Here is a 24,273-nt window from a genome sequence, read left to right on the forward strand (position 1 = left end):
AGTCTGGGGAACAATAACTGAAGAGTCAAAGTGTCATTGCTTTTGGAAATGTCTTGGATCTGCTGGACAGTGAATAACTTCATCCTGGGATGTACAGGGAGAGTTTCACTAGGTTGATCATGCTCTGGGAAGCACGAAGGGCAAGAGTGTGAGATGAACACAACTAGTCGAGCTCAAATCCAGCTCCCAGTGCAAAGAACCAGACCTGGGAACCATGTGTGCTACAGCTGGAGGGGAATTTTCCTCCAGGAGCCTGTCTGGTGTTTGAAGCAAGCCCTGGGCCTCCTCAGTGATCTGAGGCAGAGATGCACAGCTCCATGTCAGGAACATCTCCCCCTGTGTTCTGACACTGCCAGTTATTGTATCACCCAACGTCCTCTGCCCTCTCTGCCACGGATTTTGAGCAATCACTCCCCCTCCACCTCCACCTGGCTCATGCCCAACAGCAAACACTTCTGGTAGGGATACCAGGAGGAAAGATGCTTTGGCAGTCCCTGGACCCCCTCTGTCCCCCCATCCTGACCTCCTCTAGTCCCACTGTCCAAAGGAAGCCCCCACCACAAAAGCTCCCTGTGGATTTATTCAGGGAAACATTGACCTTTGCTATCAATGTCACAGCACAAGTCATGTTGCTCTTCACTCAGTTTTACTGAGCAAGTCCAAAATTCAGGAGCAATCCAGGATGGAAGTTATCAGGGCTTATTTGTAGCATCAGCTTTGCTCAGCTCTCTTACTCATTTATTTCCAATTCCTGTAATGGATATTGATGCTTGGATAGCCCAGCTCCTGAGAAAGCCCAGGACAGGGAATGACATCATTCAGAGCAGGCAGGAGCTGGAACAGCTCTTCCATATCCATGTGGCAGCATTAAAAAACATGCCATGTCCTCCTCAGCACAGGATACAACAGCACAGGGAGACTCAATAAAATTAAAGACATTATGAACATGGGAGAAGACACAAAGTCATCTTTAAATCCTGAAATACCAGGGTAAATTTAGTTTACTTTATACCAGCTTCATGTTTTCTGCATTTAACTTCTTTTGATGCTTTCCCTGCTGTATCACTCAGGGTACTTCTGGCCTCTAAATCTGGGGGTTCCCACCAATCAGATTGTTTTAACATCCCTCAGGAATAGAAGACATCATAGCTCAAACCTGTTCAGGTACCTGGTGATGCTCTTTAACACAAGACAGGGATTTAAATGTGAGGTTAAATATCCTCAGAGGGGGTGTTTCCTGCCAGCAGAGCTGAAAGCTGAGCCCCAGCATTAACCCCTGACACACAGTGGGGGGTTTCCATGTATTTCTTTCAATCTTTAAGAAAAAGACATAATATTATGCCCAGACTGGAAACTAAGGGTAAAAAAGAGATTTTGCAGTTTCATCAGGAACCTGCTGACACGAGAAAGCATCGAAAGAGCTCACAGGCCAAATCTGTGGAAAAGCAGGTGGCAGATAAACACCTCCACCCTTTGAGACAGACTGGGGATCCAGCCAACAGCTGGGGGGAGAAGATGTGAAGACATTAAGGGACGGAAATCTAAATACACCTGGATTATCTGCTCCACATTAGCTACCAGCAAATAAGCCCCATCGTCAGCTCCAGCTTTATCTTGCTCCCTGAAACTGCCTCTTCCCCTCCTCACATCGGAATCCCAGAATGGTTTGGGTTGGAAGGACCCTTAAAGCTCATCTCATTCCAGCCCTGTCCCTGACAGGGACACCTTCCACTACCCCAGGTTGCTCCAAGCCCCATCCAGCCTGGCCTTGGACACTTCCAGGGATGGGGCAGCCTGTGCCAGGGCCTCACCCCCTCTCAGCCAAACATTTCTTCCCAATATTCCATTCTGACAGTGGGAAGCCATTGCCCCTTATCCTTGCACTCCATCCCTTGTCCCAGGTTCCTCTCCAGCTCTTCTGGAGCCCCTTCAGGCCCTGGCAGGGGCTCTGAGCTCTCCCTGGAGCCTTCTCCTCTCCAGGTGAGCACCCCCAGCTCTCCCAGCCTGGCTCCAGAGCAGGGCTGCTCCTCAGAGCAGCTCCGTGGCCTCCTCTGGGCTTGTTCCAGCAGCTCCACATCCTTCTGATGTTGGGGACCCCAGAGCTGGAGGCAGCTCTGCAGGTGGGGTCTCACCTGAGCAGGGCAGAGGGACAGAATCCTCCACTCCCCTGCAGCCCACACTGAGGGATCAGCTCAGGACACGATGGAGATGCTCAGTTTGAGTACACCAAGGCAGGGAAGCTCCAGCCCAAATTCCTGAGGAAGTCAGATGCTTTGAAGAACAAAATAAACCCCCAAGGAGGGAGGCACGAGAACTTCACTCCCTGTGGATCCCATGACCTCCGTCACAGCCTTAGAGATGCACCTCCACCCTGGGAATGATGCCTACAGACCTTCCATCAACACTTGTGCTCTCCCACCAATGCAGGATAATGACATTGGGAAAACTGCTCTTCCAAGCTTGTTCCAAGGCAAGGAAGGACATGGCCAACACCCTCCATGTGTGTGGAGCCATAATCCAGTCTATTATGGTCTGTTTCATGCAGCTGAGGACTAGGCAGACGATACTTTTGGTAATGAAATTCTTCAGTTAAATAACTGGGATTAGCAGCACAGCAGCTTGGGATGCCAGGCCAGCTGCCAAAGGTAAATGAACTAATTCATCCTCCAGTTCATCCCCTTCTGAGCACGTGCTGTGGGGAGATTCTGAACATAAATGGGTCCAGCCTCTGAACTTCAAACCCTTCCCAAAGCTGCAGCCCAAGCTGATCTAGGAAAGTAAATCCCCAAAATCTCTCTGCTGGCTTGCTCCACACTGAGATCTCTGCCTTGGTTTTGCTGTCACACTGTCCAAGCTGCAATGGTTTACTCTCCCTCCTCCTCCCAGGCAGAACAGGCTGCATGGAAGAGCAAAGGTTTACAGGAGCAGTGCCCTGCCCACGGGAACAAGCCTTGAGCAGTAGCTCCACCTTCACCTCATACAATCAAAGATCATCTGTAGCACAGTGAGGGAATGTAACTGTGCTGGCAAAAGCCTTTCAAGTTGAGGCAATGCTTTTGATGGAGCAGTAAGTCCATGCCTCACTTTTGGGTAGTTCCACTGACAATTATTAACTACATATTCCAAAGGAGAACTGATGCATTATGTCACCAGCATTCATGTGGGAAACTTCCCCAAGAGGATTTCTCAAGGCCTTGGTAATGAGATGTGGTGATGGATTGGAGACAGCAGAGAAGCCCAAAATGATCCATCCCCAAAGTGATGCATCTACAGAAACCATATCATTGGGTACTTGGGACATGCCTGATTTGCTGTCCCTTCCAGAGCAGGTCTGAAAATAACAGCTCCTGGTGTAGGTGCTTCCCAGGATCTATTCCTGCCCTGCCCTCCACATCTAACATTACTCCTGCCAAATCATGACTTTTTATTTTGGAATTACAGCCCCAGTATCAGATGCTATTATCACCTTTAAGTATTTATTTTATTGGTTTACTTGTTTTGAAGCAGAATTCCTGGCTTCAAACCGCAGCCTGGGAGGCAGCTGGGTGATTCTCACTTTTGGGAACACCTTCCCAGTTCCAATGGAACTGCTCTGACCTACAAAGAAGCAGCTTTTCTGCTGGTTTGGGGCCTGCTGCTCTTCTAACATTTTTCCAGTTTCAAACAGGGTGAAAAACTGTGTTAACTGCCATTTTAAAATGACACCTGAACACACTGTTTTGAAAATTCAAGATAATGTTTTAATTAGAGCAAAAAGATCTAGGTTCTGGTCTACAGCTCTGGGGCCCCAGACAGAAGGACATGGAGCTGCTGGAACAAGTCCAGAGGGGGCCATGGAGAAGCTCTCAGGGCTGGAGCCCCTCTGCTCTGGAGCCAGGCTGGGAGGCTCCAGGTGAACAGCTGGAGAGGAGAAGGCTCCAGGAGAGCTCAGAGCCTCTGCCAGGGCCTGAAGGGGCTTCAGGAGAGCTGGAGAGGGACTGGGGACAAGGAATGGAGGGACAGGACACAGGGGAATGGCTTCCCACTGCCAGAGGGCAGGGTTAGATGGGATACTGAGAAGTTGTTCCCTGTGAGGGTGGTGAGGTCCTGGCACAGGGTGTGCAGAGCAGCTGAGGCTGTCCCTGGATCCCTGGAAGTGTCCAAGGCCAGGCTGGATGGGGCTTGGAGCAACCTGGGCCAGTGGAAGGTGTCCCTGCCCATGGCAGGGGGGTGGACAAAGACGAGTTTGAAACTAAACCCCTCTGTGATTCTCTGATTAAAAGAAAGTCTGCTGTAACAAGAACTTAACGTTTATCTTGGAAATCCCTCCAACCTACCAAAATCTCAGTAACAGTTTTACATTAGTACCTATTTAATTGCTTTACTTCAACAAGGGTGCCAAACACCGGGAAAAAAGACTTTTGAAGAGCCTTACTAATCCCTACCATGGCTCATGGTTAAGGACTTTGGGAGAATACAAGGAATACCTCCTGGGTAAGCTCTTGAGTCAGTTTAAGAGGGTGGCCTGTCTGAAGAAGCAGCCACTGCTTTACCCTGTTTCAGTAATTACTCTGGGCCAGATCACAGATTCGTTAATTTTGCAAAAGACGTCCAGGATCATCAAAGCCAACATTCGAACAAATCCCACCATTCCCACTAAACCACACTGTGCAGTGGCACATCTCCTCCTCCTCTGAACACTTCCAGGAATGGTGACCTCAACGCTTCCCTGAGGAGCCTGTTCCAATGCTCAGCCATTTTTTTCCTAATATCCAGCCTGACCCTCCCCTGATACAACTTGTGGCCATTTCCCATGTCCTATCAAACACTAAGGGTTTTTTGTTCATCTTCCCATCTCAGCCCCTTGAGGGCTGGAATCCAACTGTCCTGCTCCCACATACTCCAAATTTGTCATATCCTTGAGTGATGTGTATTTTCAGGAAGAAAGACCAACCCTAAGCAGTGAGCTGGATATATACAGCAAAGAGCTTCCTTAGGTAAGTGCCATCTCCTCACTGAAGAATCAAACAAGAGTAGCTTAAACTGAAAACACAACACCTTGAAAAAGAAAAATTCTTCAGGGAATTGGAAAAAACTATTTTCCCTTTTTTTATCAGTGTGTGACTTTGTTCTGCCTGTGATATTGGTGCTTAACTGCTCTGAAACCACGTAAAAAATGGGCAAAAAGTAGAGGGCACATCTTCACAGGACAAAACTGTTATCAGAGACTTGTGTGCTCGGATTTCAGCTGCTGCTTCTCCTTCCCCCCAGCGATAATTACCATGGGCTGAGCAAGAGAAATAGCTGCTATTTGAGCAAATAGGAGCTCTTAAAGTGATAGCGACTGGAAAAAAGCAAGAGAAATGAAAAAAAAAAAAAAAGAGTAATACAGCTTCTGTAAGAGCCTTACAACAAATTGTTATCAGTACGTGTGGCTCATTGCCTAAATTTCTGTAGTATTGTAAACTAGCATTAACAATACATGTATTATAAAAAAAAAATAAACACTCAATTAGCAGGTGTTGCAATTTAAAATTGAATTTCTCTGTAAACTGACCTTTTCAGAAGTGAAATCTCTTCTGTAAGCTCCATGCCATGAAACTGTACATAAGTCACAAACCCAAGACTGATAAAATTTGAGAAATGTGAAAAAGAATCATGGAAACAGGAGCTGCCTCCCCACAGTGTGGGTAACAGGGGAGGGGGATTCTGCCCCTCTGCCCCACTCAGGTGAGACCCCACCTGCAGAGCTGCCTCAGCCCTGGGTCCAAAAGCAGCAGGACCTGGAGCTGCTGGAGAGAATCCAGAGGAGGCCATGGAGAAGCTCCAAGGGCTGGAGCCCCTCTGCTCTGGAGCCAGGCTGGGAGAGCTGGGGATGCTCAGAGAGGGGAGAAGGCTCCAGGGAGAGCTCAGAGCCCCTGCCAGGGCCTGAAGGGGCTCCAGGAGAGCTGGAGAGGGACTGGGGACAAGGCATGGAGGGACAGGACAGGAAGGGGCAATGGCTTCCCACTGCCAGAGGGCAGGGTTAGATGGGATATTGGGAAGAAATTGTTTCGTGTGAGGGTGGTGAGGCCCTGGCACAGGCTGTCCAGAGCAGCTGTGGCTGTCCCTGGATCCCTGGAAGTGTCCAAGGCCAGGCTGGATGGGGCTTGGAGCAACCTGGGCTAGTGGAAGGTGTCCCTGTCCATGGCAGGGGTGGGATGGGATGGGCTTTAAGGTGCCTTTCATCCTAAACCAGTTTGTGATTCTGTGATTTGGGCACCAGCTGAATAAGCGCAAGAGCTGTATATCCAGAGGGATCCACTACAGCTGCTAAACCTCAGAGCAGAGCTTGGATTACAAAGCAATTCAACATCTCCCAGGGGATCCTGAGATCCTGACGTTTGCTGTTGTGGGGGCTTTGAGAATCCAATAGAGCAATTCATGTTATGTCACTGTAAGGATCCAAATTTATCTTTAGCTGCCAATTACACTCCTGTGCAGGAAGGTGGGAGTTTCCACCCTTGCCCTTGGTTTCTCTTCACCTTAGGAGTGTTATCTCTGCTCAGGTGAATCAATAAAACTCTGACGCAATGCTGAAACCAAAATACCCATTCACTGAGACACACCAGACATGAGCTGTTTGATCTTCACACCACGGAACAGCAGCACATGTATTGATGCAATAACCCAACCACAGAGTGGGAAATCACACAGATTCATTTAAGATGACAGATTCTGAGCAGGAATCTACAAAGACACTATCAGTAGTGTTATGACCCTTGAATTATGTGAAGCAACATCAGCTGCTTCCCTCACCTCATTTAAAACACAAGCATTGTTTTTTAGGATGACTTGAGAGCCCAGTGCACTGCTCTGCATTGGTCTCTTAAGTAGCCCTAAACAAACAATGCATCAGTGGAACCATCTGGTTTGGGCAACCAGCTGCAAGACACGGTTAGGAAACCAACAGACCATGAACAAACGTTGGGCTGCCGGGCCGGCTGAGGGAGCCAGATGGCAACTCGGCACATCCTGCTCCTCGCCAGCAAACCCAGCGCACAGACAGAGCAGGCACAGAGTGATGGGGCTGAAATCAGGGCAATGAGGTTAGGGAAGGACATGCAATTGAGTCTGAGTGCTAGGAAAGAGTCTCACCTCTCTCTTTAAATGGGTGTTCTAGCTTATAAACAAAAAATTGACAGAAAGATTTAGCAATTCACAGTTACAATTTTTTTTTTTCCACCTTAGGCAAGATATTCAGTGCTGTGAACAGTCATCATTTGTTGGGATTGTTCAAAATTTGCATCTTTGGCCTCTCCAGTGTATTCCCTTTGACTTTATTTAAATCAAAATCATGCTAAGAGTCACATCTTCTGAGTCAGAAGCTTTGGATAAGGCAGCTCGACACTCGGGAAACAAGACAGTGCACAAGTGCACACATTTCTCAAGCCAGGATAAGTTTCCATGTATTTATAATCCACTGGTGAAATACTAATTTGCATAATGCAGGCCACTAAAATGCTTGCTTCTTACCTAGTCTGAGTTCTCCAAAGTTCCCACACCCAATCTTCTTGCCCACTCTGAAGTTGGGTCCCACCATAAGAACGCCGGAAGACGCCGATGAGCTCGGCCGAGAACCGTGCCCACTCCTTCCCGGCATTCCTTTCGTTGTCCGTTGCCTTTCATCCTTATCCCTATTAGGATGGTCCATGATCTTAGTGAAATACCTCTGCCAGCAAGCTGGCAGAAAGGAGTTGGGAGTACACACTCTTCTCCTTAGAACAGAAATTTATATCCAAAAGTATCTGCGTTGGAGTTCAAGAGAGTCATGGAAACTCATGGAGTTCTTTTGGCATCAGATCCAGTTTCTTAATGCATCTTGATAATGTACCAAAGGGTCAACTGTGTTCTTGAGAATTCAATAAAGGCAGGTTGCTTTTGGCTTCTTACCTGGGGAAAAGAAGAGGTACATGAAATAAAGATCATTATTTTAAAATACCAACTGAGAAAGATACAACAGGGCCAATGTCCAGAACTTTCCTGGCCTTGAGGAATTTAACAGCTATATGAAAACTTTATAATTTTCTTAACAACTTTCTGATAAAAAGCCCTGATGTCATGAAGTAAGTGCTGTCCATCCACTGTTCCTACTTATCCCATTCTTGGAAGTGTCTCAGGCCAGGCTGGATGGGGCTCCACCTGTTTAGTGGAAAGTGTCCCTGCCCATGGGTGTGGGTGGATCCAGCTGAGCTTTAAGGGATTTCCCAACCCAAACCAGTCTGTAATTCCATGATTCCACTGGAGTTATCACAACTGACACTACATGCAGTAACCAAAGCCATTCCAACTACACCAGCACGTCAGGAGGACACTGCAAGGAAACCACATCCCACCTTCACAGCCCCTGTGAAGAGTAGGTTTGGTTTTTCCTCACTTCTTACATTTATCAAGTACTACAGAAAAGCAAGACAAATAAATACAAATAATATACTTTGCCTTTCATTGGCAAAGGGGCCAATGAAAGGTGCCAAGAGAAGAAAATTTTTTAGCACTTAAAATCCTCCTTCCTTTTACCTCTTTATCCTGAATAACCTAAGTCAGAAGGGACCCACAGGAATCACTTTGTCCAACTTCAAATTGACCTCAGATATATTTTCTAATTTAAACTTCTGTCCTACACAGATGACCAAAATGAGGAGCCAAAGCAGCAACACCTCTGTAGAAGGCTTAGCAAGAGTTCCTTCTGTTCATTTTGCCATGAAATCATCCAGGTTGGAAAAGACCTCCAAGATGATCAAGTCCAACCATTAACCTGGCATTGGGCCATTTAATGATGATCCTCTGGTCCACCAGATGGTGAAGCTAACCTACCTCCTTACAGTTAGCCAAAAATAAAAGACAAGGATTATTACACATCCACACAGAACAGAAGCATGAGCCCTTCTGAGATCTGACTATGCTTTCCCTGGCCTCCAGCTGTGGAACACTTCTATTTCTGGAGACTTTTCATTTGACCTAAGGCACCTGGATAGAAGGCAAAAGTCATTCATGCTGGATACACAAAATGCAGGGAACTACCAGTTAGAAACTCCAGTTTTTGAGTATTTAGAGAATCACAGAATGGTTTGCTTGGAAGGGACCTTAAAGTCCATTTTGTTCCATTTTACCCTTTGCAAAAGTCATTCATGCTGGATACACAAAATGCAGGGAACTACCAGTTAGAAACTCCAGTTTTTGAGTATTTAGAGAATCACAGAATGGTTTGCTTGGAAGGGACCTTAAAGTCCATTTTGTTCCATTTTACCCTTTGCCATGGGCAGGGACACTTTCCACTTGCCCAGGTTGCTCCAAGCCCCATCCAGCCTGGCCTTGGGCACTTCCAGGGACGGGGCAGCTGCAGCTGCTCTGGCCAACCTGTGCCAGGGCCCCACCACCCTCACAGGGAAGAATCTTCCTTTAATAACCAATCTAAACACATCCTTTCAGCTCAAAGCCCCCTTGTCCTATCACTTCTTGCTCTTGTAACAAGTCCCTCCTCAGCCTTCCCGTATGTACATCCCCTTTAGGTACTGGAATTCTCCTTGTCACTTGGGACAGCTCTGGATCCCTGCAGGAAATGTCACACAGCATGTCTGCAGCATATCCAGGAGGTCTGACAATCAATGGGTCACCTGAGATGCTCCATATCTCAGCCACACCACCAGTTTGGCCATAAACCGAAGTGACAAGCTCCCAGCACGCTCCCAAGCAGTGTGTCAAACACCAGTTGTGATTCAGCACCTCTGGCCTAGACAAAAGAGCTGGACATGCTCATGTACATGAAATTATTTAGCATTACCAAGCTTTACTCGTCCCTCAAATTAATTCCAGATTTAATACTCAGAAGTGAATACGGATTAGCAGGAAGCATCCGTTACCAGTGAACTGGCTGAACTGGTTCTTCATCACAGACATCCCCACATACTCTGCCATGCTTGGCACAGACACAGCAGAGCTGTGTTTGCCCTGTGAAACCAGCCAGCAGGAGCAGTGATGAGGCTCTATCAGATATCAGAAAATCACTTTGACTGGACCCCACCCCAGGCTGTCCTGGGAGGAGAGACTGCCTTCAAAACAAACAACATGAAAAAGAACCATCAGTGAAGCTACAGAGTTTTACTGCTGAACTCAAACCAAATGTGAGAATGACTTCTAGTAGTAGGTGGATTTACTCACACGGGTCTTTCTGATAAAATTGTGGAAAAATAAAACTGAAGCATGGGAAGTTTTGGTCTGTCTGTTACTTGGTCTATCTCTGCTATGGCAAGAGAAGTACACATAGAACATTCTAATTAAATGTTTTACTTCCAGTTAAAGCTATCATGTAATACATGATTCCATGTAGTACAACATATAGGTCTGGCACTTGAGGACATGGCTCAATGATGGGCTTGGCAGTGCTGGGAGAATGGCTGGACTCGGTGATCTCAAAGGACTTTCCTCACCTAAATGATTCCATGATGCTAGAATGTTCCTAGGGTTGGATCACTAAGAAAGATGAGTAGGACACAAGAATTCTAAGAGTAAAAAATAAGTAACACTTTGGAAAGCACACTCAAACCCACCAAAGTCAGAGAAGAATTTTTTCCCCTGGAGATCAAAGTCATTATTTTAATCAAGACTGAGTAATTTGTGACCTACAACCTCCAAAATGGAAACACAAAGAAATCTCCAGCAAGAGCACAGACCCTGCCCAGTTTATACCTTGCTCAGCACATCTCAGATGGGACAAGCAACTCCATTATCCTCAGGCAAATTAAGCACAAGTCCCATCACACATTTTCTGGCTCACAAAGTAAGATGTTAATGGTTATGAGCTCCTATGCCTCCGTCCTTCCCCCGCTCCCCATCTGGATCAGGTCTCCCAGGGGAGAAGGATGGAAAGGTCATGCCTGACAGTCTGCAAACACTAACCATCCTCTCTCAGCTGAAAGCCTCCTGCAAACAGGAATTCAGAGCAGCAGTAGCGCTCTGAGAAGCTCTTTATCACAGCCAAGCCGAGGAGCAGAGCCTGGCTGCCAGCACACCAGCTCACACAAAGATCTTACACCATCCTTACCACCTATTTAAAGCATAAGTAGTAAATATGGCATCAAACATGGCCTTTGAGGACCAGCCGAGCACTTGGCTCTGGAGAGGAAGCAGCAGAAGAATGAAGACCAGACTGTCAGTCACATTAATATTTAAAGGCTGCTCAGAACACTGGGATGACTTCCTGCCATGATTCAAACTTTTTAATAATGATTCCTTCCTACCTTTCCACCCACTCAGCAAGATTGCTCCTCAAAGTTACTTCCATTTGAACGGAGCTGCATGGAGATACTTCCCTAACGGTGAATCAGCTCAATTCCAGGATTGATTTCACTACAATACAGCTGGAGACACAGGAACAGCTACTTAATGAAAGACACAGGCTTGAAAGGAAATTACTTGCAGCACAGTTAGCTAAGTAAGAAAACAACAGCACTGTATCCTACACACATCCAAACACTTACCCCCAAATCTGTGTCACAACCTCTCGTCCACTGATAAACCTGCAGCACTACAGCTGGAAACCAGCTTCTAGGTGGTGTTAAATCATGGAACAGTTCAGGTTGGAAGGGACCTTAAGGCTCATCTTGTTCCACCCCCTGCCATGGGCAGACACACTTTCCACTAGACCAGGGTGCTCCAAGTCTGGTCCAACCTGGACTGGAACAATTCCAGGCAGCACTGGAGGGCAGCTGCTGTTTGTGTTAATACCCACAATCCAGTGTAAAGGAGTGTTTAATAAATGGCACAGAGACACTGCTCACAGCTACACAATTTTTCAGGGGAGCCCTTCAGATGTGTAGGAAAGGACATCGCAAATGAGAGGTTGGTGTAAAGAAGCCAAAGCGATCCTTGTTCCCCCTTTTCAAAGGAAAAGCTCACTTCCCTTGAACTCAAAACGCCTTTGACCTTCTTGAGTCACTCTGGACACCTTTCCATGACAGGAACAAGTTTTGTCAAAGTCTTGGTTTGTGGTACAATTTCAGACATCTGTCCAAATTGAAATAGTCAATGAACGCCCCCTTCTTCAAATTGAAGCAAGCAGGCCTGGTCCAGGGCTGTGTGTGGTTTTGATCCCTGAAGGAGTCACTACATGCCAAAAATAAAACTGCAAATGCCTGGTGGAGGAAGCAACACCCTAAAAAGCAGGAATTCAGTCCCATCATTCCTTTTTAAATGTTTTAAGAAGAGACACCCAAGAAAGCCCCATTTTGTGTTGGGATGGGTGAACTCACCCTGCTCTCTAGAGACAAAGGACCACAATTTCTCAAAGCAGCTCCAAGACCATTGCTTTAGGACAAGGCACATGCCTTCCCACTGGGCTTTCCAACATCCACCCCATGTGCCTGTGTAAATATGTCTGCTAAGTCTCCTGATGTGGAGAGCACTTTCCAGACAAGATCTGCTACTTCCCACATGACTTCAAAGACTAGAAAATCCTCCAGGGCTCTCAACTGACATGTTATAAACACACAGAAATGAGCTCACCAGCTTACACCCTCACACTGTGTAAAAAGTAGAGCCTTCAGCAGCAGAAAACTTCACTGGCTTTGCCACAGACTGGGACAAAGCGCTCACCCTCTGGAAAAGGGAGAGCAGCCAAGCTGCAGGTAAGTAGAATCATTTTGAAACCAGGACATACATGATATGTTTGCCCATGATTTTAGCATCTACTAACTCATTTTATGAGCTTACTGTCCTAAGTTTAGAGGATCAAGCTGGCCTTGTATGCTCCGCCTGACGATGTGCGTTAACAGCTTCCGAGGCGTCAATGCTCTCCCTTTATTAAAGTGCAATTAGTAAGTGCAATTAGTAAAGCCTTCATTCCCTGGGCTCATGTCAACCATTACAGGTCCTTTCTCACCTGGCACCAACTCCAAGCCTGGAGTGTTCCATGGGGTTGCTGTGACTCAAGTGCTGGAGCCAGCACCTGGTCCTATTGACCCTCTGGCCTTTCCCCATGGATCCAGCCTGTCCAGATCCCTCTGCAGAGCCTTCCTGCTCTCCAGCAGATCCACACTCTTGGTGTTACCTGGAAGATGGCCCTGCTCTGGTGCTTGGCTATTACCCAAGCCAAGGAAGGGAAGATGGAAGGTCAAATACTTTACTCACTCAGACATGAGAAATATCCTTTTTGCTTTTTTTTTTTTTTTTTCATCTCCCACTCAAGAGCTTTCTGGTTATTTCAAGGATCTTCCACTGGATGTATTCCAACTCCCCCGCTGTACCCCAGCAGCACCTCTACACAGAGATCAGCATTTATCTGTGCTTCCCCAGCCAGCACTATACTGACCTGGTTTCAGTGTCCTCAATGTTGTGCAAAACAACAGAAAAACCGAAAAAGTAGGTCAAAATTCTCTGTTGCAATTTACAGCTAGGAACAGCAGTGTCAAAGCTGGCTGCCAACCACAGCAAGCAGGTGCACGTCACGTCGGATGCCCCTCACTTGGGAGATTCTTCCCAACCTTGGAGGCTGCAGATGCTTTTTAAACATTACAAATTGCTTCTGTTGAATCATTTGACCCAACAATTTAATCTTCAGCTTGTGCAGTTAGTTTTGTTCAGTGCTCCAAAGGGAGAAAATAAGGAGACACATGAATACTTAAGTCTACATTGCTGGGAAGGGAGAAGGATGGACAACTGCAGATCACTACACTCATTCATTACTTGTGAATGCCCAGGACTGTCAAGTTTGCATCCTCCAATTACAGTTTTTACAAACAGGGATGAACCCAAATGAAAGCATGCCTTTTTCCATCTGAGTGAACTTCCAAGAGCTCTTTTCCTTGAGGATCTTGTGAACATGCTAAAACACATTAATAATATAATCCCCAGCTAAATATATTGGCAAGTTACTTTTCCAAGTGATCTCAGCTGATCACTTCACTGAGAGTGATCCAAGCACCCATTCTCTAAGTTCATTCCTGAACTTTGCTCCCAATCCCCTCTACAGAAGCTCAGCACGAAAGCCAGGAATGTTTGGAAGGGAAAAAGTAGTTTAATTGGAAATTTAGTTCTTCCACATAAGCAGAGTCAAAACAAAGCATAGACCATTTTCCAGGGAAGTGGTTTGTGTGATGTGAGATCAATTCATCGACTTCCCTCACCCAACTGAGTTCCAGGCAAACGTGTCCCAGCAGCCAGAGATCCACTTTCCTATGGATGTAAAAAGGACTAGAGACCATAATCTGTCAGAAAAGGGGGGTTAGTGCTGTTTATGAAGAAGTAGAGTATACTGGAACAGCTAAACAAACAGTAGAATGCTGGAATAAAATGAAAAAATCACATCATGAAACCTCAGTTGTACATATTTTTGGGGTTTTTTTTAGGCTGGGGATCCTACTGTCCCTGCCTGGAAGGGACTGTCACACTGACAGCACTTTTGGGATCTATCTCCTGACAGTACAGCAACTGAGCCCAGCTTTACAACCCTGTGTTTAGAATCACTAAGTTTGGAAAAGGCCTCCAAGATCATCAAGTCAAATAATTGAATAGCTTCTCAGAGCCTGGTGGTTGGGATACCATCTCTGCTCACAAAACGGGCTGTGTAAGGCCAGACAAGATCAGGTTTCAGCAGAAATAAGTATTTATGGGGATGCCATGGAGGAAATGAGGAAAAACCTGACAGCAGCAAAAGCTCTACAACAGACCCTGCAGAAGTTCTCTGATATCCAGACATCATAAATCTGTAGGTTTATTTTTCCTCTTAAAATACCAGGTTATTTAACAGCAAAAAGAGAGGTCCAGATGTCTCTCTACCATCCCCTTCCTTCCAGGCAATGGATTTGAATAAGAAAAGGGCAAAGATGACTTCTAGACAACCACGTGTATCCATCATCAAGGAATAACCCACAGCACGTGGATTCAGGTGCATCCATGATGGTTGATGGATGTAGTTTGCAGTTAATGGTATCAAGGCCCTTGACAAGACCACCATGGGAGCTTAGGCTCTGCAGCAGCCTTGCATCACTGGCAGCAATATCACTTTTACAGATTTACAGCCTAATTTAACACAGATGCACCTCAATCATTTACGACTGTTTTATCTGCGCTCTGTCTGGCAAGGAAAAGCAGCGCAGAGGATAAATTGTGGACAGGCTCGGACAGCTTGAAAAGACTGGTGAACTCGGCAGCCAAACACAGCTTCCCCCTGCCCCAAAAAACCTTGGTAGTCTCCAAACCATGAAGTGCTTTCTTCTGCTTCAGAAAGGAATGCAAGTATCAAATTTAGAGCCAAGGCAGCTTTCACAGTGTGTGTGAGGTGGGGAAAAGAAGAAAAGTCCTTGTGAAGTTGAGGAGATGGGTCAAAGAAAACTGAAGACACCTTGATGGCCAGGGTGGGTAGAAGCTGCACTAGTGGAACCCAGCTTGGGGTAACAAGGAGCCCTGAGGTGCTGAGAGCCTTTTGGAGAATCCAGCACACAACAGGTATGTGATTCCCCTGTGGAAGGACACATTCCTGTCAAGTGCCATGGTATCCATAAGAAGTGTCATAACAGAATAGCACTGAGGTGGGATTCAGATGCAGGGTCTTTGAATTACAACTTCAGAAAGCTCCAGGTCCCCAGTCTTGGCTTGTGGTTACCTGATGGGAACAGGCTGTCTCCTCTCTGTCCAACCAATACCTAGAGCACTTCCAAAAGCTGAGGACAAACAAGCAGAATGGTTTATTTGTTGCCTCAGCTCAAAATGACACCAATCTTCTGCTAAGCCTCATATCAGCTCCTAAAATCATCTTCAGACACCGCTGGTCAGATTCAGGATCAGTCTCCTGGTGCTCAGTGTTTGTACCTGATGGCTCAGGAGACAGAAAAACATCTGGACTCTCACAGCACTGAGCTCTAAACATGGGTGTAAGGTCTCTCTCAGTGCCCAAGTGTCTACCACAGAGCAGCAAGGCCTTGGAGAAAATTCCACTTCCATGCAACAGGAATGAAGTTATGAGGGCACACCAGAAGTAGATGCATTCAGAATGGGATTTTCATGCAAGTACCTAATTCAGTGAGATGATTTAGTCACCAAGTGCCAAATGCACCACAAATTGGGCATGACTGAGCCTGGCTTGGGTGCGTCCTGCAGGGATGAACAGCAGCCACCAGCCAAAGCTCGTGTGGCTGTAAGAGACTGTGCATCCATGTCCTTCTGTGATTCCAAGTATGTCCCCACAGTAACTCAAGCAGCTGTTCTTCACCATGACACAGCCTCATACAAAGAAAGGATGAAAAGATAAGAAGGGAACGTGGCCAGCAACAGTGGAGTGGGGTAGAAGTCTCAAGTACACTCTGTGCTGCTGAACTTTAAGACCTGGCCTGGCAGGCAAAGCCCAAATGCCCCACGGCAAATGGGAAGAGAACTCTGCCAAGTCTGCGTCACTCCATCCCACAGACTCTTGACAGTGTCCAATAGACTCCATTGAGGGTTGCTCATCAATAAAAACTCCTTGTAAGAGCTGGGTAAGAAACTGGAAACATGGTGATGTAAGAGCTGGAACTGCAGCACTTCTTAAAGAAATAGTAATGGTGATGTCAACAGGAGAGAGATAGTGTATTAAGGGAAAGCACAAGAAAACCTGATAGTGCATGATTTAATGTATGTGTTTTTTCCCTTCAATGCCTGAGCTTTTACCTTCTCCTTTCGTGAAGATACTGCCTTTTCCAGCAGTCATGGAGAGAGAAGCGGACCAATCTGCCTCTTCATATGAGACATTTGGCAGGAATTTGACTGACATCACCTACATATTTTGTTTGCAACTAAACCATGTCTTGAAGAGGAAACTATGTACACCTGAAACCTATATAGGGAGTCTACCCCAGCCTTTAATGGGCTGCTTTTTTGGAGGCAAATTGCTGTCAGACAGGGGTGACTAACCATTCACCTGCTTATGAAGCTTAGAGCACAAAGGAGCTGGAAAGGTAAGAACCACAACCCCTAAGTAATAAATCCTACTAATTTGGGCTTAATAAAAGCAGTGCTTCAGCCTAAGCAACCCAACGCTGTTGCCAGCAGCCTGATTCCTTGCCCCCTATGTTCTGGGAGAGGAAGGTTTTTATTGGGATAATGTCCATTAAAAACTGCCAGAGTTTTTAATGATATTTAGAGATATTTAAGGCATTGTTACACTCAAAGCCTGAACCCTACTGCAGCAATTTGTCTCCCCTTCCTGGTATGGGATTATAAAAACTCTATGATGTCAACACTGCAGCCCCAAAACAAGCCATCCCACCCCAAAACCCACCTAATCCCACAGGGAAGCAGCCTCATGGCACATAAAGAGCCATCATTTCCTTCCTCTCTGAGATGTAAGACTCCCTAAACCTCCCGGCTCTCCCAACTCTGTGTCCTGATGAAGCAGTTCAGCTGTCAGAAGAATTTGGATTGCCTGTGTGACCGAAAGGTGCTAGGAATTACATCCAGACCAAGCAAATGCCTGCTGGAGAAGCACAACCCCTTTGAAGATGTTTAGATCCTGGCTCTTGCCTTTTAAATTTTCATTTATCATAATTTATTTTTCTTTATTTATTTGCAAATGAAGCAAAGGTCACTCTGTTTGCTGGCAGTTGAGCCGCCTCCTCCCCAGTGCAAGGTCCACTCTTGGTTACCGGTCTAATTCTGTGCTGGTGGCAACACCCACACAAACACCATCAGCTCCATAAAAATCTGCACTTCCTCAGTAGGTCAATTAGGTACCATAATCCCAAAATACACAGTCAGACAGCTGCATTTGTTCACAGAAAGTAAATGTTTATGCCGAGTTCCTTCCTCAGTCTGGCAAGGAAATGGCCAATGTAACCCACCCGCAGGGGAAAGCCAAGCAGGAGCCACCAACACTCCAAGAGCAGCCCCATGGCATTAAAAAATCATTATATCAATATATCATTATATCAATACTTAAAGGTTTGGGCTGTTGGTTGGTTTTTTAGGTTTCTTCTTCCTCAAATCTGAAGTTGTCAGCTCCTTAAAATTCTTCACACACTGGATGGGTGTTTTAGCTCCTTCCAGGTGTATTAGGAAGCACCATCCCACTGCTCTCATTTTTCTACCTGTGCTTTCACAGGTGCAGCTTCTTTGTAAAATGATGGCAAGATGAGGTCCATGTGCTCCAGGTGGAGCAGCATCAGTAGAGATGGAGTCTGCAGTGGCATTCCTGTAAAGCCATCCTACACACCAGAACACATCTGGGTGGCACATGCAGCACCAGAGATGGCAACAAACACACTGGTTTCTCACAGTGACAGTCTGGAGATGTTTCAGAGATGTCTTCTGCCAGTACCCATCCAAATCCCACACGAGCATCACCAAGGCCATCAAATTTCCGCCCCCCTCAAGCTCACAGTAAAGGGACAAATTTAAATTTGTGAAGGATCAGCCTAGTTGGGACATCACCATCCCTTCCTGGCTCTTCTGAACACAGGCTGGCAAACAGGGGTGGTCAGACATCACCTGCCTTTGCACCAGGTGATGGACAATGTGCCCAGGAGAGTGTTAATGCCTACAAGGACATCTGCAATCCCCAAAATCCCTGCATACTGAGAAAAATACCATGGGCCTGTGGTAGGGATGGGTTAGGTTGGATATTAGGGAAAAAATTCTTCACTCAGAGGGTGGTGGGGCACTGCCCAGGCTCCCCAGGGAATGGTCCTGGCCCCAAGGCTGCCACAGCTCAAGGAGTGTTTGGACAATGCTCTCAGGGACATGGGATTATCAGGTCCTGTGCAGGGCCAGGTGCTGGACTTGATGATCCCTGTGGGTCCCTTCCAACTCAGGATATTCCATAAGCTGTGATTTTTCCAAGTCACAAGCAATAACTCCAAAGCCATATCCAGCTTCCACAGAACATTCATTTTCATTATGAAGCCAGATATCTGGAAATGCTGCTGTGTTGAGGTCACGGCAGTGGATTTAATTCATGTCAGCTTTTGCTACTGACACTGATAACCCTTTATGTGCATCTCAGCACAGTGTCACCACCTGATGCTTATCTGACAGGTCAATCAAAGGCACTTCAACAGGGAGTGAACACCTGAGCTCCCTTTCTGAGGTCACCTTGCTGTTTTGGTTACATCCATTACAATTTGTGCCAGAAGAGCATTACCACTGGAGCTACTCAATGCCCTGAAGGAGGGATACTGGATTACCAACCCAAAGCACATCCAGTGAGGGCAAGTGGCAGGAACAGGCAGCGCTGACACAACTGCTCAAGCTCATGGTGCATCTGATGGAGCAATGTCAGCTCAAGGAAGCAGCCTGTAAACCAGCAGGGAAATAAGCTAAAGGGATGGCTCTGTTTCAGAGAGGTAATTTTACATGACAACTCTTCCTGCTTCTCTCCTTTCCCTCATATTAAGGACTTTGCACAGTTCACGGCCTGGCTCCGTTTGCTCTAAACTCCAGAGCCTATGCAAAGGGAATATTGTGCCAAAACAAACAAATCTTCCACCCACTTGTGGTCCAGCAATCCACTAGGAAGGACACACCACTAAAACTATAAATACCAGCTAGTATGGACAAGAGTGAAAGCTTGTGGTTAACAAAAAAAAAGGATTTTGCTGCATTCCTCAAGGCATTAGACTTATGTGTTGACACTCCTGTTTCAGAAGTTTCTCACCCTTTCCTGTTATAGACTGGTTTGGGTTGGAAGCTCAGCTTGTTCCACCCCCTGCCATGGGCAGGGACACTTCCCACTATCCTGGGTTGCTTCAAGCCCCATCCAACCTGGCCCTGGACACTTCCAGGGATGGGGCAGCCACAGATGCTCTGGGCAACCTGTGCCAGGGTCTACCCATGCTCAGAGACAATTTCTTCCCAATATCAAATCTAACCCTCTGACAGTGGGAAGCCATTCCCCCTTGTCCTGTCCCTCCGGGCTCTTGTCCTAAGTCCCTCTCCAGCTCTCCTGGAGCCCCTTTAGGCACTGAAAGGGGCTCTAAGGTCTCTCTGGAGCCTTCTCTGGATGAACATCCCCAGCTTTCCCAGCCTGGCTCCAGAGCAGAAGGGCTCCATCCTTGGAGCATCTCCGTGGCCTCCTCTGGACTGGCTCCAGCAGCTCCATGTCCTTTCTTTGCTGGGACTCCAGAGCTGGAGACAGCTCTGCAGGTGGGGTCTCACCAGAGTGGGGCAGAATCCCCCCTGCGCTGCTGCCCAGACTGGGCAACCACTCAGTGCACTGAGTGCACTGGGGTTTTGGGGCTGCCAGGGCTGTGCTCAATCCCTTTTCCACCCAGACTGTGTTTGTGCTTGGGATGGCCCTGGCACAGGAGCAGGACACTGCACTTGGCCTTGTTGAGCTCCATGAGTTTCCCACAGTCCCACCTCTCCAGCCCTTCCCACCAGCCTCTTGATCACAATATAAAGTTGGCATCAATCCCACTTAACAAAGAACTCAAGGACCCTGAATTTCTCTACCATTATGATTGAAGTCATAGGAGACCTATCCACACATATTCCCTCAGCGAAGAAAATGAAGCACCAGCTCAGCTGTGCAGCAACACAAAGGAATCCACATGGGAGTGGAGTTGCTCATCCTTGTCCACAGAAAAAGCTTCAGAACTTGGGCCTTATTAGATACTGGATTATCCAAAAACTGAAACCACATTTCCTAAGACATCCTTGAATTCACTTACTCCAGCAGCAGGAGCTACAGGAAGTGTGTGCAGCTCCATGAAACTGTATTTCCCATCCTAGAATTATTTAAAAATTAGTGACACTGCAGAGAGAAGCCTAAAGGTTCCTCAAGAACCAAAACTGTGATATAGCAACAGTTTGGTACAGAGAGATTAGAAGACACCTTATGGACTCCCTGGATTAGCAATGGAAGAAACTGAAGCCAATGCCCTGCAAGAAAACACTGAACAAGGAGTGATGATCAGAGGAAATCTCTGGAGCTGGAGGAGAAAGCTGTTTATTCTACCTCTCACACTCATCTGGACTTCAGAGTGAAATTTATCTTTTAAAACAAAGCAGAGATGCCACACAGGTTCTCACAGAGATCTGTAGCCAAGGGAAGCACATCCTGATGATAATATTCCTTTATCCTGCACTGCATGGCCCTGGACTAATCACAGCTAGCACATTTCTTCACACTGAACTTCAGCACTTATTTCACAAGCAGTAACCTCACTGAGCAGAGACACAACATCGATTAGCTTTAACACCATTGTCTGAAACAAGACATGGAGACATGGGGGGGTTGTCCACACTTGCCTCCAAACCATGGAAGAAGTCAGCTGCTACCAAACCTCTTTGCCCTCTGAGAGGCACCAACCTCCCATCTAAATCCTCCCCCACCACCAAATCTTCACTTAAATACAGGCTGAGCTCTAAGAACCCTTTGCTGGAACGCTGCCTCCCCCAACCACAGATCCCCTTTAGGTGCTATCTTAAACTGTATTTCCAAGATTAATTACTCCATTACAGCATCCGTTTCCCGTCCCATGCCAACAACATGACCTTGAGAAAGTGGAAAAACAAGCCAAATTCTTCTGCCTACAAGGCAGTTCTTCCACAAGGAAAGACAGCACCTCTTGATCACATCTCCAGAAACAGCCCAGTACTTCAGGCACTTTTTCAAACATTATCTTTTGTGGTTTGATACCCAAAAATGGCTCTGTACTCAGGCACAATATACCCTTTTGAATCACCACATGTGGAAGAAAAGTCAGGCTATTTCTAGCTGAGTCTTCTCAGTCAGATCATGAAAACAGGCAGGTGGCACAAGGGTATTTCAGATTATACCTGAGAAACGTGAGAGTGCAGGTGTGATGGACAAGCACCAGCCAGCCAAGCCAGGGGAGCACAGGAAGAGCAGAGCAATGCTCCGTGGTGGAGCAAAGGACTTAAAGACTATCTCAGAACCTGTAATATCATCAATGCAATGGTGCTGGACTGGTTTTCTCCACCTGACTGAACTCAGCTGGCTCTGGATCAATCTGTGCAGCCTCCTGTTCCCACAGCTCATGGAACAGTGTGCCCTACAGCTTGGGCCATCCCTTCTTGAACCTGTGACCTTCAGAGCTCATTTGAGGTCAACCACCATCCCTGTTCACAGGAGCAGCTCCATGTCCCCAAAGATGGAATCCCAGAAAATGCAAAACCTGATACAATTTCACCATGGCCAACGTAGACATCTGCATCACAAAGGATTTTTAACCCATTTTCTATTTTCACTGATAGGCGGGACAATAAGGAATTGGAAGAATACTGTTTTGTCACAGAAACTGCCCAGATTTGATTCTCATTCACCTGGAGAAGAAAGTTTAGGTGAGAAGGAAACTGAGGGCCATCTGCCTCCTGCTACAGGAAATGTTAAAAATTAGACCTCCCAGCACCTGAGGGCAACATTAAAATGGAAAACAAACTCAACCATGCTGGTCTGGCCATCACCCCTCCCAGGCTGCATCTCAGGACAAGGTGAAATTGTACATGGAAAAGGGAACAACCTACCTAAATATATATATAAAACAAGAACCCCTTGTTTGTGATGGGTCATTGCTTGACCACACCTATAAAATACTAGTCTGATGGATGGAGATATTTCAGAGACAAGAACTGCTGAGAAATTCTTGCAGTGACCACCAGGACCACTCACCCCACTGGGTCACTCTCTTCCTCCAGCTGGAAAACTGAGGTAGGAGTTGGCTTCCCATGGAAATATGAAATAGGAAATAGTCTAGTAAAGCACAAGGTTGATCACAGAAGACCTATGGACAGCAGGATTCCCACAGTGGCATATCCACCAAACAGAATTAATCCTGTTAGAATTAACACACAGTGCTAATTGCCCAAGTAACACTAACTGTTGTGAGGCAGCTTGATCCCATTCCCCTGCTCCCAACACATTTATGAAACACTAAAAACCACGGACAAGGCCTCATAGTATACCACAAAAATCAGGATCCATCATTGCTGGAATCAAACTGCAAGGCTTGCTAGCGGGATTTTAGCAAGGAAATGGAAATCACACTGGCATACAATTGTTCCGCCTCCCTGTTCGCCTTCACACATTTCTCACAGGTCAATTTTAAAGAATTAAGTCTTGTTCAGGGAAACATCTGGTGGCTGTTGCTAGAGGAAACCGACTATCTGCAACATTTGAGCAAAAATAATGAGTTACATAAAAGCCAGACTGCATAAGCAAGGAAGGACAAGTGTTTTGCCCGTCTGTGAATGTCAAAACTCTTACATGAAACCTCACGTTTAGTTTCTGGGTTAGAATACAATGAACTCAGTTCACATGCATTACAAAACCCATGAAGATTTAAGTTTTCTTTAAGTTTATGAGGATATAATCGTGCTGGACTAGAATTAACTTTCTAGCTAGCAACTGTCCTAAAGATTTTCTGCAAACAGAGCAGACAGATGAATTACAGCTTAAAAACGGACCATTTCAGCTTTAGGCACTTTCAGACTCAGTTCAAGACAGAACAAGTTCAAGAGCTAGAGAAGAGGGTTTTTGTCTTTCACTATTTGAGCCAGTTCTCCCATGACTAATGGAAGAATTTTTTCCCTTAATGCTACAGATCACCTTTTCCTCAGGGCTTCTCAGCATCTGGAGACCAACATCGACCAGCTGAGGCTGCATTGCGCTGAACAGGAGGAGTGATTTCATGGGAGGAGCTCTAATGTATCACCATACACATCCACAAGCCCAACCAGAAGCCTTTAACATTTCAGATCTTTGATTGGGGCTCTCCAGCTCCTGAAGTCCCACAACTGGAGGGGCAGAATTCCCAAGAACATCTCCAGCAGGCAGCTCTAAAATACTGGAATTGCACTTCACATGATGTACCTTTCTACAAATAGATATTGCTGGGTTTTGAGGAGTGCTTAAGCACTTAAATAATCCAGAAGCCTGATGGATGACTAATACAACTAGAAAGCTCCGTGTACAAAAAGAAATTTAGGCTTCCCCACATTACCAGGGCCACGCTCAGGATGCAAGCAGGGTACAGAAGAGGCACCTACAGCCCTGACAGCTGGGTTTGGGACATCAGCTTGAGGCTGCAGCTGCTGCTGCTCTTGTTCATTTATGCCACCCAGGGAAAAAAAAATTGCACCTAAGGCCAAATTCCTCAAGCTGGACTTGGCTGACTGAGCATGCTGAGGTCACTGCAGCAGTGCCAAGAGCCAGCTCCTCGCTCACATGGATAACATCTGGTTCTGCAGCACAAATGCAGGAGGGAAGCATCTGGCACTGGTTTCTCTGGGAAGAAGTCAGGCCAGGGCACTTGGGCATCCTGAGGCAGG

General features: G+C 46.5%; 1 protein-coding gene across 2 annotated transcripts in view; it reads right to left on the reverse strand.

The window, feature by feature from the left end:
- Nucleotides 1–24,273, reverse strand: part of CSNK1G1 (casein kinase 1 gamma 1) — a 93,997-nt gene that overhangs the window by 47,339 nt on the left and 22,385 nt on the right. For both annotated transcript variants that reach the window (XM_058846441.1, XM_058846440.1), the window contains exon 3: nucleotides 7,495–7,911. In XM_058846441.1, the coding sequence (XP_058702424.1) occupies nucleotides 7,495–7,672 (178 nt within the window). In that variant the 5' untranslated portion in view covers nucleotides 7,673–7,911. The remainder of the gene's footprint in view (nucleotides 1–7,494; nucleotides 7,912–24,273) is intronic.

The sequence above is a fragment of the Poecile atricapillus genome, chromosome 11 (genome assembly GCF_030490865.1).
Source record: "Poecile atricapillus isolate bPoeAtr1 chromosome 11, bPoeAtr1.hap1, whole genome shotgun sequence".
Classification (NCBI taxonomy): Eukaryota; Metazoa; Chordata; class Aves; order Passeriformes; family Paridae; genus Poecile; species Poecile atricapillus.